Raw genomic sequence first — 13,312 nt, forward strand, 5'->3', positions numbered from 1 at the left:
GGGGAACATTTAACTGGTAGAGGGAAGAAAGGATTCAATTAAATACCAGCAAATTCTGGGAGCAAATATCACACCGTCTGTAAAAATTCTGAAGATGAATAGAGGATGGCTCCTGCAAAAGGATTATGATCCATAACACCTCAAAATCCACAATGAACTGCCTCAAGAGGCACAAACTGAAGGTTTTGCCATGGTCCGCACATTCCCCCGACCTAAACTACATCGAAAATCTGTAGATAGACCTCAAAAGTGCAGTGCATGCAAGGTGCCCCAAGAATTTTACAGTAGTAGAGGCCTTTTGCAAGGAAGAATGGGTGCAAATCCCTCAAACAGGAAATGAAAGACTCTTAGGGGGTGTTACTAAGTGCTGACCATGCAGGGTGCCCAAACTTTGTTTCAGTCCCTTTTCCTTTGTTGTTATTTTCAAACTCTAAAAGATGGAAATAAAAAAGTAATTTGTTGAAATATTGAAGAAATGTTTCATCTTAAACTGTACGCATTTTGGAGATCAGTTCATCTTTTTAACTCGCTTAGCTATTCACAGTAACAGAGATTTTGACCAGGGCTGGCCAAACTTTTTCATGCTACGGTATCAGTTCAGTGCATGAAAAAGATTCAGTTAAGACACTCACTCACCTATCACTTCTCACATACAGCTTAGTTTGTATTTATTTGTAGATCTGATGAGAAACTGATCACTTTTATTTATATTTATTTTTAAGTATGTATGTAACTACAATGTCACGGGCATACCACAAGAAATTATCAAAAATGTCAACCATTCAAAATGAAAATGTCATACTGAAAAAAAAAAGCAAAACTTGTCTTTCATGATAATTTAGCGTTGGTCGTTTAAACTAGCCCAACTCTGATTTGGGATAATGTCTGGTACTGCTGGACAGAGTAGCTCAGGATGTGGGGTTATTTCTGCTGAATCCAATTACCCTTCAGCTAATGCACAGCCCTAACAGTTTCGGAAGCCAAGTACAGATTAGGAGCATATGCATCTGAAAAAAGATTTCTGCTGTCAAGCTAAATCTGATTTTTTTCCAACCTGTGCTTCATTTTTCACAAGCACAATGAGATCAACCTTTTCATAGCAATCAAATCAGGGAGTAAGTGCCTGTGATTTGTCTCTTCTTAAGGAGCTCTGAGGAGAATAGTTCTGTGTTACCAAGACTTCCGTTTCTTTTTCTACTCAATTATAAAAGCAGGCTTCAGGCGAAAAACAAGTGTAAAATCCACACCGTGTTTTCTCAGGCACAGATTACTACTATGCACAAAAAAATTCACACCTGGATCAAAGGGAACCTAAATAATTATTTTACCTCCTTAAAAGAACCAGTGAAGTACTATTTATTACACAGAATGGTATAATGCGTTTCAAGAAAGGCAGGATTTAACAGCTAAAGATTAGTGTTTCTGTGTTTGAAATCATGTTCACGACAGTCGGAACAAAAAAATTGGAATTTATTCCAAACTGTCTGACACGGATACTTAGGTCATGACAATGTGAACTAGACTTGTGTACAAACTGCCCACAAGAATCCAAAACTACCTTGGTAAATGGCAACATTTAGGATGACTGCAAACGTTGCATGTGTGGAAGCAAATGTCAGACGTAAAAATTTAGAGGTTAAAAGTAACGGAGTAATTGGGAAATTTCGAGTAGGTAATTAGAAGTGGTCAATTGCAATTACACTTATTGATTCTGATAGAAAATATCAAAACATTGTCCAATATTCAAAACAAGACTAAGAGTCTACAGTCATGCTAGCAGGTCTGAAGCTGTACTTAGGCACGGTGGGGATTTGAGCTAAATGCTAAAATGTGTCAGCGTGCTATCATGACAATTTTAACATTTCCATGGAGAGGTGGCCAGAAAAACAACTCCAAATTACTGCTAACGTTGCTCCGTATTTGCTGGATGTGTAAATAAGCAACTGCTGGTTTGCGTTCTTTCAGTCATGCCACCCTGTTATCCGTTTAGATACACATTCTTTCTGTCTTTTATCTTGTGTTAACTGATTCCAAAAGTCATTTATTAATCAGGACGGATACAGTGGTACAAGTCATTTGATGATTTGAAGGAATGGCATGGTGCTAAACGAAAAGTATGCCTTAGACACTAATAAAAACTGACATGAGGACCTGAACTCTGTCTTGGTTTAGGGTGATCCCAGTCCTTCCACTGTACACTGTATACAAATGAAGTCACGTGGGTGAGAAATCCAATTTAAGTTGGCAGTGTTAAGTGCAGCAGAAGATTAAACCAGAGGGGAGTAGGGCTGGCTTGACCAGTTGCACTAATGACAATAATTCTCTAATAAGGATGTCTCTGTCAGAACAAAGGTAGTAAAGGAATGTTGGTGTAAACTTTTTTAGGTCTGTCTCTACATGTGTTGCATTTATTTTAGATATTCTCTGTCTTTAGTGCTTTTCATGTCTTGTGGAAATAAAGCACTGGTTCACTTACTTGTGTTCTGCAGTTGTCCCTTCTGTTGTAAAACATCCACAGATAATAAGAGAGAAATGTTTTTAAAAAGTTAAGACACGCCCTCTGTGCTTGTACTGTTCAATTTTACAGTTTTTTTGTATTCCAACAGAAAACATTTAAACTCTCTGGGGAGAGGAACGCAACAGAACAGCTAGAGCTGGAGAGAGAGCGACTAAAGGGATTATCAAGCGTCAGATCGAGGGAATATCTCTCATCCCATTGCCTGGCCACCATCAAAGGAAGTCCAATGCTCCTACACAAGGAAACACGGGATTAGTTGCTGTTACTGTTTCCAACCAAGACGACTGCCTGTTCTTCTGCTTTCCTGGGGACAACTTCAGCTTTAACTTCGCATTAAGACTTCAAGAATTAAGGATTTCAAACTGCCTCACTGGGTTCTAATGGTATGATTATACAATGTGACCGCTGTTGGTCCCTTTTTGAAAACTCAGTGACTTTTCCACGGATCATAAATTATGAATACTCTTGGGTTTGTCAAACTCAATTTATTTGAAAATGTGATGTTGATAAACTCATTAAAGAGGAACACCTGTGACATTTCATTTCTATTGACTCTCTTCGCTAACTTCATCACTCCAAAGTGACAACGTCAGATCATGCATAATATCAAACCTTTCTTGGTGACATTGTCTTGTGGAGTTCTGGGGAATTGTCTATGGCAAGCTGAGAAGATTTATTTGACAATGACGGAGGACTGGCAGTAAGTACAATGATCTCATGCCTCCCCTTTGACCTTTGGTGACCTTAGTCTCTTGGGTAACCTGAGAGAGACGACAACGGACAGAAGTCAAGAGCCTCGCAGGATTAAATCTTCTGTCGGGTAGGATGAGACGCCATTGTCCTGCGGGCCAGTGGACATAAACTCTAGGTCCTCCTAGAGTTGTCCTGGCTCCACAAAAGAATTTTAAAAAGTGTTTGGGGGTTTGGGAGGGTTTAAATGGTGTTAATAACAGAGGAACAAGCTGAAGGTTCAAAGGTTCGAGAGAATGGCAAGGCTGAAGGAGCTGGACTTAGCAAGATTCAGTTTAGGACCAATAAAGTGGCTACGGATACACCTGTCAAGTCCGTCATTAAGGTCGACGAAGTTGAGGATGAGTGTGGGGTATCAGGAGAAGACGATCCTGGGGAGATTGAATTTGATTACACACGCAACTATTGGGAGGATGAGGACGATATCTACCAAGAGTTTGAGGAGTTGGACTTTGAGGCCCTGCCGGATCACTCGGACACGTGCACGATCACCTCGGATGATTCGTTCTATCCTCCAGACAATTCAGTCGTCTCTCACATGTACCGCTCGCTGAGCCCTGACAGCCCCGAGCCCATCTCCTTCTTCAAGGCCTGCTGCGACAACAACGCCATCATCGTCAAGATCATGATGAGACAAGGAGTGACCGAAGAGGAAGTGAGGGAAACAGATAGGAACAGAAGAGTAGGTGGCTCAATGCACATGTTCAACCTACATGTACAGCTGTGTAACTGATGTGTATTTGCAGCATTAGTGCTACGATCATGGTATAAGTCAGGACAGACACAGTGTAGATGGACAAATGTTGCCATCTTGATTAGTTTGTGATAAACAAAACACTCTCTTTGAAATGGGAATTCCTTATCATACATCTAAAATTCCCAACAATAGGGGAGGGGAGGTTATACCTTTTCAGCATGTTACTGTCACTGCAGAACACATTTTTTCCCTTACCAATGCTGATACACATGCGTCAGTCACTGGTCCTCAAAACAGTGGGATAATGATATTTAGGTTAGAGACAGGTTCAAACAGTACCGTAATGGTCATGGTACCAACTGTAAGTTAACCTGTAGTTAACATGAGGAAGCCGCTGTGGCATCATATTATTTAAAAACATAGTGATATTGTACCTTGTTATGGGAGCAGCTGCTGTTGCCCATCATGCGCATGATCTGTTGTAACTAAATGTAGCTGCAATGTTGACAATTTGAAAGGCTAAAAGTGATACTGGGCTTTGAAATATTCCCCATTGTAAGCTGTGAAATGTCAAGTTCACAGCTTACAGGTTAAGTATCAATCAGAACTCTCAAACTGGTGAGGATTTGCATTCAGTAAACAAAGAAAAAATCAAGTCTAGAATGTAAAATTTCTCTAATAAGTGTCAGTGTTTATGATACGTACAATCCCATAATTTGGTCGCTTTAAGTCCAATAACTAGGATTTGTTCTGATATCAACGTAAAGGTACAACACTCTGACCCTGCGTGAACTCGCAGTTCTTCTCACTGGCAGTCACACAGGGTTTTGCAGTCAGGCCAGCCAATCCTGGTCCAGCTCCAACCAGCCATTGAGGGTAAAATCTTGAAGGAGGGTTCAGAGCAGTTGGTTAAGCCTCCAGTGACAGATGGGGGGTGTAAACTGCATGGTGACAGTGTCAAGAGGCAGCTTGCCATCAGGGCTCAGCTTTTAAAGGGCTCCCTTGCACAATGATCTGAGCACTGGATAAGAGATACTGTATGCTTACAGAGCTGGAACAGAGAGAAGGATTGTCCTGGCCTACTTCGACAGAAATGTATTTCAGGAAACCTAAGTGTGTGTTCACATACGTAGCATATGCTGCCATGTTCTATGTCATGACATGAGACATTTGCTACTGGGATATTGAGCCGAACAATGGCTTTATCAAAAGCAAGCTTTTAGATGGCTTTGAGTGGTAGTTTCTGTGACAACCTCAAACAGGTGCCCTCTGGCCAGCTAAATGATGCACCATCTAACTGGCCTCTTGAGTGTACAGTTCCTGTGGGAAAACTTTTCATTGATTCAGAGCACTGCCGAATCAATACACTCACTGTTTGCACAGCAAAAAGGGAACCATTTATTGGCAGATGACTGCGAACTGGGTGTCATATTTAATATTTGTTATATTAGAACCAGGGTGGCCAACTGTGCAGCAGCTATATTCTCATGCTTTTCAATGTTCCTGACTAGAAGAAGATTCATCTGTCTACAACCCCATCGGTGGTTTGCGTTCCTTTTTGTTCAGGACAAGCATATTTACATAGGCCTGTATGACTCCGATATCATCTGTTGTGTTTCAAACTTTACCTGATTTGTAATATTAATGCAACTCCCACATGGGGCCAGTGTGCTGAATCATCTTGAGTATAATTACATCAGTTAACAGTGCAGATTATCTTATGTTAGTCAGGGTAATTTTGGAAATCATTTGTTTGAATTTATGCCTTTAAATGATGTTCTAGTTGTATTCCAAAAAATTATTCAACCACAGATATAGCGGCAGCAGCAGTGTAGTAGGCTGAATGCAGAACGGTATATTTATATTGGGGAAGGCATTATTAATTACTTGTCCTTCCTCATTTGGGAAGACTGGTTCTACCGTATGAACAACGAAAATGCCTGTAAACTGGTGGGATAGAAAATTGATGTATATCATAACTGCAGAGGGGAAATCTGTTTTATTGAGAGTCAAGTTTTCTAGGAAAATTTAAGATTTGTTTACTGATATAAACCAGCTAAGAAATGACACCTTGAGAACATTTTTTTTTTTTTGCTACGCTGTGCCAGAGGTAACTAGAAAATGCGCTCCACAGGGCGCAGACCTCTGCCAAGGCCCATGTCAAACAACATACACCGGAACCTCAGAGGAAAAAATTCAAATTCATAGTAAATGATCTGGATCTGCCTCAAAATTGAACGGGTTCTTTAACGTCAGGATTTCAGTATTTCAGGGGCAGAGTGGGACACATATGTATCCGAGGAGTAAAACAATGTGACCCCAGTCACAGTGGTGAGCAGGTCAACATAAGGTGCTATTAAAAACAAACCATAAACCTCTATACAATAAAACCCTGTATTTGACACAGGTCAAGTATGAAAAATCAGCAAACCCCCAGTCCTATTATACTTATTTGAACAAGAAAACAAAGACATTAAAATCCTTACATAATCTGTCTGTTGAAAACGTTAATTTAAGTTTCTTCTGAGTGCATTTATACCTTGCAATAATGTGTTTTTAACAATCCAGCTACATATACAGATTGTATGTTAATGCCAGGTGTAAATCGGGGCCCAGTTCTACATGTATGCCATATATATTATATGCTACACTATATTACTATAAACTGTGTGAGCGTCTGACCACTTTTGTTATTTGCGTCAATGGACTTATTCTTTCCAGCAATGTCGGTGTGAGACCATGTTGGTGAGAAACTGTTGTCATACCATGAAAGGAATTATGACCAAAGACCTCATTTTATTTCATGTTGCCTCCAACTTCAAAGTGTGAGAGATCCAGTTCGGGTCGGGGTGTGTCCTCAGGTTTTCAGGGATACAGGGATTCCTGACTGCTAGAGTACTTTATTTGTATGTGCTACACAATACTTGTACCGCAGTGGGGAACTTTTGCTAATCTGATGTCTTTCTTTACATTCTGTTACACCACAAGCTAGTTAAATTCTGCATGCAGATTGGGGAAAACATCTAGTGGATTATTATTGTTAGTTAGCAGCAAGGCTTATTATGTGACCCAGAGGCTTGAACATGCAACCTCTGTCCCCTTTGTTACCCTGTTTTTGTGGAGAAATAAAAAGAGAAAAAGAAAAAAAACATAATTTACCCCTAATCCGAACCCTAATTCTGATATAAGAGTTATTACCCTTTTAAATAAGAGTTAATCCACCAGTAGCAATTTGGACAGTTTAGCGCTTGGCCAGTGACTACTCCAGCTGGAAACCCATGTTTAGCCTGAGTTAACAGTCATTACAGCGTCACTATCTGTTTGGCACACAATATGAAAAGCAGCCTTTTACTTTGCTTGCAGGCAGGATGACTGACAAGCATTATTTCTTTTTATTAGAGTCACTCTAGTGATTTTCTGCTGTGGGGAAATAAGGCGGTCGTTCCATAAAAAAGCTTCACTGCAGCCCGGAGAAACCGTGTCGGCGTTTTTAGAGCCAAAATAAATCACAGGCAAAGAGAGAGAAGAAGAAACTCAAGATCTCTTGTTTTTTTTTGTTTCAGTCTGGTCTGATTATGGCGTGTTACCATGGCTATGTGGACGTGGTCATCGCCCTCGCTCAGTGCCCGTATCTGGATGTCAACTGGCAGGACAATGAGGGCAACACTGCTCTCATTACTGCAGCACAAGCAGGTAAACCCTCCTTGGGCCTTTGAATTGACCAACTTTGGGTATTTTTTCAGAATTTTTAAACTTCTATTGGTATAATTATTGTAAACAAGTGAAACAATCAAGGAGCCTTTAACTAATACCAGGAGTATTGTTACTGCTAGTATTAAGTAAAAAATTACTAGTACTGATAAAAAATCCCCCACACTGTAGTCAGGGTCCAGCAGCACAGGTGTTATCACTTATTAGCCTTATTAGACCTCTTGTTCGGACTCTGTGAGCATGTACAGACTGTACTTAAGATCTCCCTCACTCTCTTGATAGGTTAGTTAAAGGAAGAGCTCAACATTTTGGGAAATCCCAGTTCACTTTCTTGCTGAGAGTTGGATCAGAAGATTGATACTACTCTCATGTCTGTATGGTAAACATTCAGCTACCACAACCAACCTGCTAATTTAGCTTAGCACAAATGGGGGAAGTGCTAGCCTGGCTCTGTCTGAAGGTGACCAAATCCGCCTGCCAGCAAATTTAAAGCTCGGTAATTAACACATTGTATCGTTTGTTTAATCAGTACAAAAATTGTGTAAAAATGCAAAAAAAAGAAAAAAAATCACAAAACTTTGTAGTTCAAGCTTTTAAAGTGAGACTATGTAACTTTTGAAATGAAGTCTTCCTCTGTCAAATGAAAAGTTAAATTAAAAAAGTTGAAAGCGATAAATCTCACTCTTGCTCAAGTCAATCGACCGAAGGGTTTTACAGCGACATCCTTACTGGAAGACCAGTAGCTTATGTGGCTAATAGTAGCTAATGTTATCCACCAGAAGATGTGTAACATTAGTCACATTAGTGAGTCAGTTTGCTGACTCTTTGACTCTTCTGTGCTTGTGCTACTGTCACAACACATTTAGCAAATCACAGACAAGAACGTTTCAGCTATTTCATCTCAGAAGTAAAACAAAAAGAAACACACGGTACCTCACAATGTTATCATAACTGACAAAACCAAGGACTGGAGCAACAAAAATAAAACCCAAATTGTAACACACTGTTGTTTCTCTTTCGACAAAAGAACCTTGTAATTGAAGGGAAATTCAATGTGCTATGACCCTGTAATTCTCATTTGTGGGCGATGGTGATGCCATCTTTTCTGAAAGAAATGGATGGACTTGTACCAGACAAGCTTCAACTTAGACCATCCTCATACATAAAAAAAAACATTAAAAAAAAATCACAAAACTTTGTAGTTCAAGCTTTTAAAGTGAGACTATGTAACTTTTGAAATGAAGTCTTCCTCTGTCAAATGAAAAGTTAAATTAAAAAAGTTGAAAGCGATAAATCTCACTCTTGCTCAAGTCAATCGACCGAAGGGTTTTACAGCGACATCCTTACTGGAAGACCAGTAGCTTATGTGGCTAATAGTAGCTAATGTTATCCACCAGAAGATGTGTAACATTAGTCACATTAGTGAGTCAGTTTGCTGACTCTTTGACTCTTCTGTGCTTGTGCTACTGTCACACCACATTTTAGCAAATCACAGACAAGAACGTTTCAGCTATTTCATCTCAGAAGTAAAACAAAAAGAAACACACGGTACCTCACAATGTTATCATAACTGACAAAACCAAGGACTGGAGCAACAAAAATAAAACCCAAATTGTAACACACTGTTGTTTCTCTTTCGACAAAAGAACCTTGTAATTGAAGGGAAATTCAATGTGCTATGACCCTGTAATTCTCATTTGTGGGCGATGGTGATGCCATCTTTTCTGAAAGAAATGGATGGACTTGTACCAGACAAGCTTCAACTTAGACCATCCTCATACATAAAAAAAAACATTTAAAAAAAAAAATCAATTTGCTATTTATGTACTGAGTGAGTGAAATTCCTACATCTGATCTCTCTTGCCGATATTGAAAGTAACAACTCGGTCAAAGCTAATGGAATCATCCGTCGTAGGTATCTATTTGAGTGAAAAAGGGGGTCATGCTGACATGCTCACTTCGACCTGGATCCATAAAAAGATTCTGTAGAGATGATAGAGAGCTGACTGAGTTTGAGTTCCCTATCTTTCTCCTCCATTTACCACAATGTGGAGCAGTTTCATTGTTAGAGTTCCAGCGCTAAGAACCTTTGGACATGACACAAATTATTTGACCAAATATCCACTATTATCATTTAGGATACACACACAATTTCATCAGATTGAAACGAGAATATTACATCTTTGTCACAATTTGTGCATAGATATATTCAGGAATAGCTTAACCTTTTTACCTTATGTAAGATACAAATCTATCATAATCTATCTAACAGCTAATATCGAATCTATTGCAGGGAATTGAGTTTCAAAACTGGTCCAAATTAAAACTCCGAGCATAATACGAGGTCTGGTGCTCGCAAGAATCACTGTTATTTGCTGGCATTAGAAAGTACCATCATAAGTAATTTCATAGTGATGCAGCCATATGTATCAGACACAGCGCCCCGGCCTCTCATCTGCTAACGATGATGAATGGCTGACTGTGGCCTGTGATGAATAGCTACAGACTACTCTTCATTTTCTGCCTCATTAAAAAAAGTATTGATCCCCTTTCATGACAAAGTACTCTGCAACACCTCAGGGGAACAGGTGACCAAGACTGAGAGTCCACATGACTGCAGCAAAGTGGCCAACTGGATGAGAAGAAAAACTTTCCCTAAAACCCTTTACTAAAGGTAGGAAGTGTCTAGACATGGGTTGGGAATTGAATCCAAGCATACTGAGGTCAGGTTCTAGAGTGAACCATCCTCTTCGCCTTTCCATTCAGTCATGCTTGTATTTCTAGCTGTATCTCCTTAATGGATTCCTGTTGCGTGCTAAAATTTTGCATCATGCTCACTTCAAGGAATTTCAGGAGATCAGACCGTTTCATTAGCCTGGATTTACTCAGTCAGGCCAATTAGGAACTCAAGTTGTGAATGTTTAAGAAGCTGTGCTGAATGATAAAAAGCTGCGGTTTGACTTCAAGTTCCATTAGTCACAGTGAAGTTATTTATCCAAAAGTGGCTGACGAAATGTAAGTTTGAAATCAGGACGCAACTTCAGCACAAAACTGGTCTGAGGGCGACACTACTAGACATTATTTAAATTCTCTTCTTGCAGACATTTGTTTACATGCAAATTTACATGCGTTTTCAACAGTTAGTATCGCTGGGGGATATGAAAAACTAATTTGTGCAATAATTTGTGCTCTCAAATTACTAGTTTGTGCTCTTGAGTTACTGCAATTATTCCCTTGAATTCATAACTTTGCTGTGCATGTATTATTAATTTCTGCTTATGAATAAGTCATTTACATGGAGTACGAGGGGATAACGTTAATCAATATTATTTACACTTTAACCTTTAAAGGATGGCAAAGATAACACAGTATTGTTTAACAGGAAAAATGCATATCCACGTATAGCCACAAATTTCTATACAAAGCAAGCACCTAAACACATTAGAAAAAAAAGGAAAAAAATCTGCTGCTAGCCTGATATTAACAGTCTTGGTGCTCCTCCCTAACTGACCAGAGAAACCACAAGTTGATAATGATTTAAAAGCACATATTTCTCATTTGTCAGCATGAGTTACCAAGACTAGCAGTCTGCAGTGATGTTGCAGCTCTGCGAGGCTGTACTCGCTCACAGCGATGCTTCGAGTGAATCCACCCAGTAGTTGTTGAGATATTTCAGCCTGGACCAAAACGGTGGACTGACCGACTCAACAGCATTGCCGTTAAGGCACACCACTGACATGGGCTGATGTAAATTCACTGCTGAAACATGCCAATCTTCGTAGCCTTATGTGTGCAGGAGGGAATTTCGCTGTACCAGAAAGTTACACATGGACATTAACTTCACAGACTATTGTTTCCCTCTAAATGTTATAGGGTAGAAGTGAGATGGAGGGGTTTTTTTTTTTTAGATCGACGAATGTCTAAAAAAGAGAGATTTGTTTGAATGGAAGAAAAGTATGGTGATATGGCCAATAAGGTGATGTATCAGAAGAAGCTTTACTAGTGCGATGTAGAAACTCCAGCTTGCATAAGACAGGTCGACGTTTCTGTCTGGTCTGCAGGTCATGCGATCATCTCTAACTATCTGCTGAACTACTTCCCCGGGCTCGACGTAGAGAGGAGGAACTGTCACGGTTTCACAGCTTTGATGAAGGCTGCCATGCAGGGCCGGCCTGAGTGTGTCAGGGCTCTCATGCTGGCTGGTATGTATAACTACAGAAGAACATATACATTTCACAATTACAAACAGACAGAAATGTGTATATCCTGTCCTCAAGTAGAAAACTACATCTTGAATGAAAACCTCTATTCATATCAGCAGCAACTGTATTGCCCCTTGAGGGAAATTTGTGTTAGATATATGTATAAGGGTAGAAATCACCTTTGATGTATTGAATCAATGCACAAATGTTAAGCAGATTGCAGTACAGCCGTAGTTACAGACTTTCCCTTAACTGTCTCCATCTTTCCAGGGGGTGATATTCAGGCACGGGACAACGGCCGCAGAATGACACCAAGGGAGTGGGCTCTCTTCACTGGTCGTTACGAGACAGCCAACGTAATGTATCGGCTGATGTTGAAGCCCTGTGCTGAGCAGTTCTGTGACTCCTTCCCCCTGGAGTGGCCCTTGTTGGAGGTTAATATATTCATTTTGACTATAGTCTTAATATTGAATGCTTTTTTATCTCCCTGTGAGAAGTTCAATACACTGATTCAAAATGTGTTCTTTTTTAAAGTTGTTTCCTTTAAACTACAATGTGTGATCTTCTTGTGCAGGAGCTGGTGGACCAGGCCCAGGAACCAAAGTCCTGCTGGAGGCGTTTGATCAACTTTCTCTCCTGCTGCCCTTACAGGTTTTACATCAACAGCAGGGTAAACCCTGTGGATGACGGTGTTCTTGAACACATGGTCCAGATCACCTCCAGTATCTCCAGCCCCTTCATTGCCACAGCTTGCCACACAGTGTGCCCGGCTAGCCCACCGTGCATCGGGAAGCGTCGTCACGCCGTGCAGGAGATTCTGAGGCGACAGCGGGTGGCCGAGCTGAAGCGTCTGGGCCCGGACAGACTGAACAACTACAAAAGATTCTTCCAGAACTCGCAGGTCCTCCTCATCCCCAAGGCGACGGATCGGAGGGCCAGCCTCCAGCCTCAGCTGCTAAGTGACGTGGCTGCGGCGTCGACGGTGGCCATGAGACGAGCCAGTCTCCTGCCGCTCAACATGCTTAGGAGAAGCAGTGTGCGGCCAGGCATCGTGGTGCCCAAAGTGAGGCTCTGCAAAGCCCCGGTTCCGAGCTTTATACCACAAAAACTCAGGCGAAGCAGCAACCAAAACCAGCTCCAGATACCCAAATGGGATTACAAGATGAAAAGAATAGAGAAGAGGCAAGAGGAGGACAGGCAAAGACTGTTAACTCTGACAAGGAGGAAGTGAGGGAATAAGGGGTAGAGGACAAAGCAGGACATGACTTGCTGCAACTTCAAAGAGCTTGGGTGTGTGGAAAGACATGGCTCTTAAAATGCAGTGCCGAAGTACTTTAAAATGAATAAACTATATATATAGAACTGCTAATATTATTTTTTGTTTGCTGAGATTGCTGACATTGTTGGATTTGTTGCCTTGTTTCTACTTGAGTT

General features: G+C 40.6%; 1 protein-coding gene across 1 annotated transcript; it reads left to right on the forward strand.

The window, feature by feature from the left end:
• The first annotated feature begins 3,455 nt into the window (after window positions 1-3,455).
• ankrd33bb (ankyrin repeat domain 33Bb) lies at window positions 3,456-13,109 on the forward strand. Its single transcript, XM_040144423.1, has 5 exons — window positions 3,456-3,950; window positions 7,529-7,658; window positions 11,738-11,878; window positions 12,149-12,312; window positions 12,453-13,109. The coding sequence occupies exons 1-5, from the start codon at window positions 3,456-3,458 to the stop codon at window positions 13,107-13,109; spliced, it is 1,587 nt and encodes a 528-aa protein (XP_040000357.1).
• The last annotated feature ends 203 nt before the right edge of the window (window positions 13,110-13,312 follow it).

The sequence above is a fragment of the Xiphias gladius genome, chromosome 14 (assembly GCF_016859285.1).
Source record: "Xiphias gladius isolate SHS-SW01 ecotype Sanya breed wild chromosome 14, ASM1685928v1, whole genome shotgun sequence".
Taxonomy (NCBI): Eukaryota; Metazoa; Chordata; class Actinopteri; order Istiophoriformes; family Xiphiidae; genus Xiphias; species Xiphias gladius.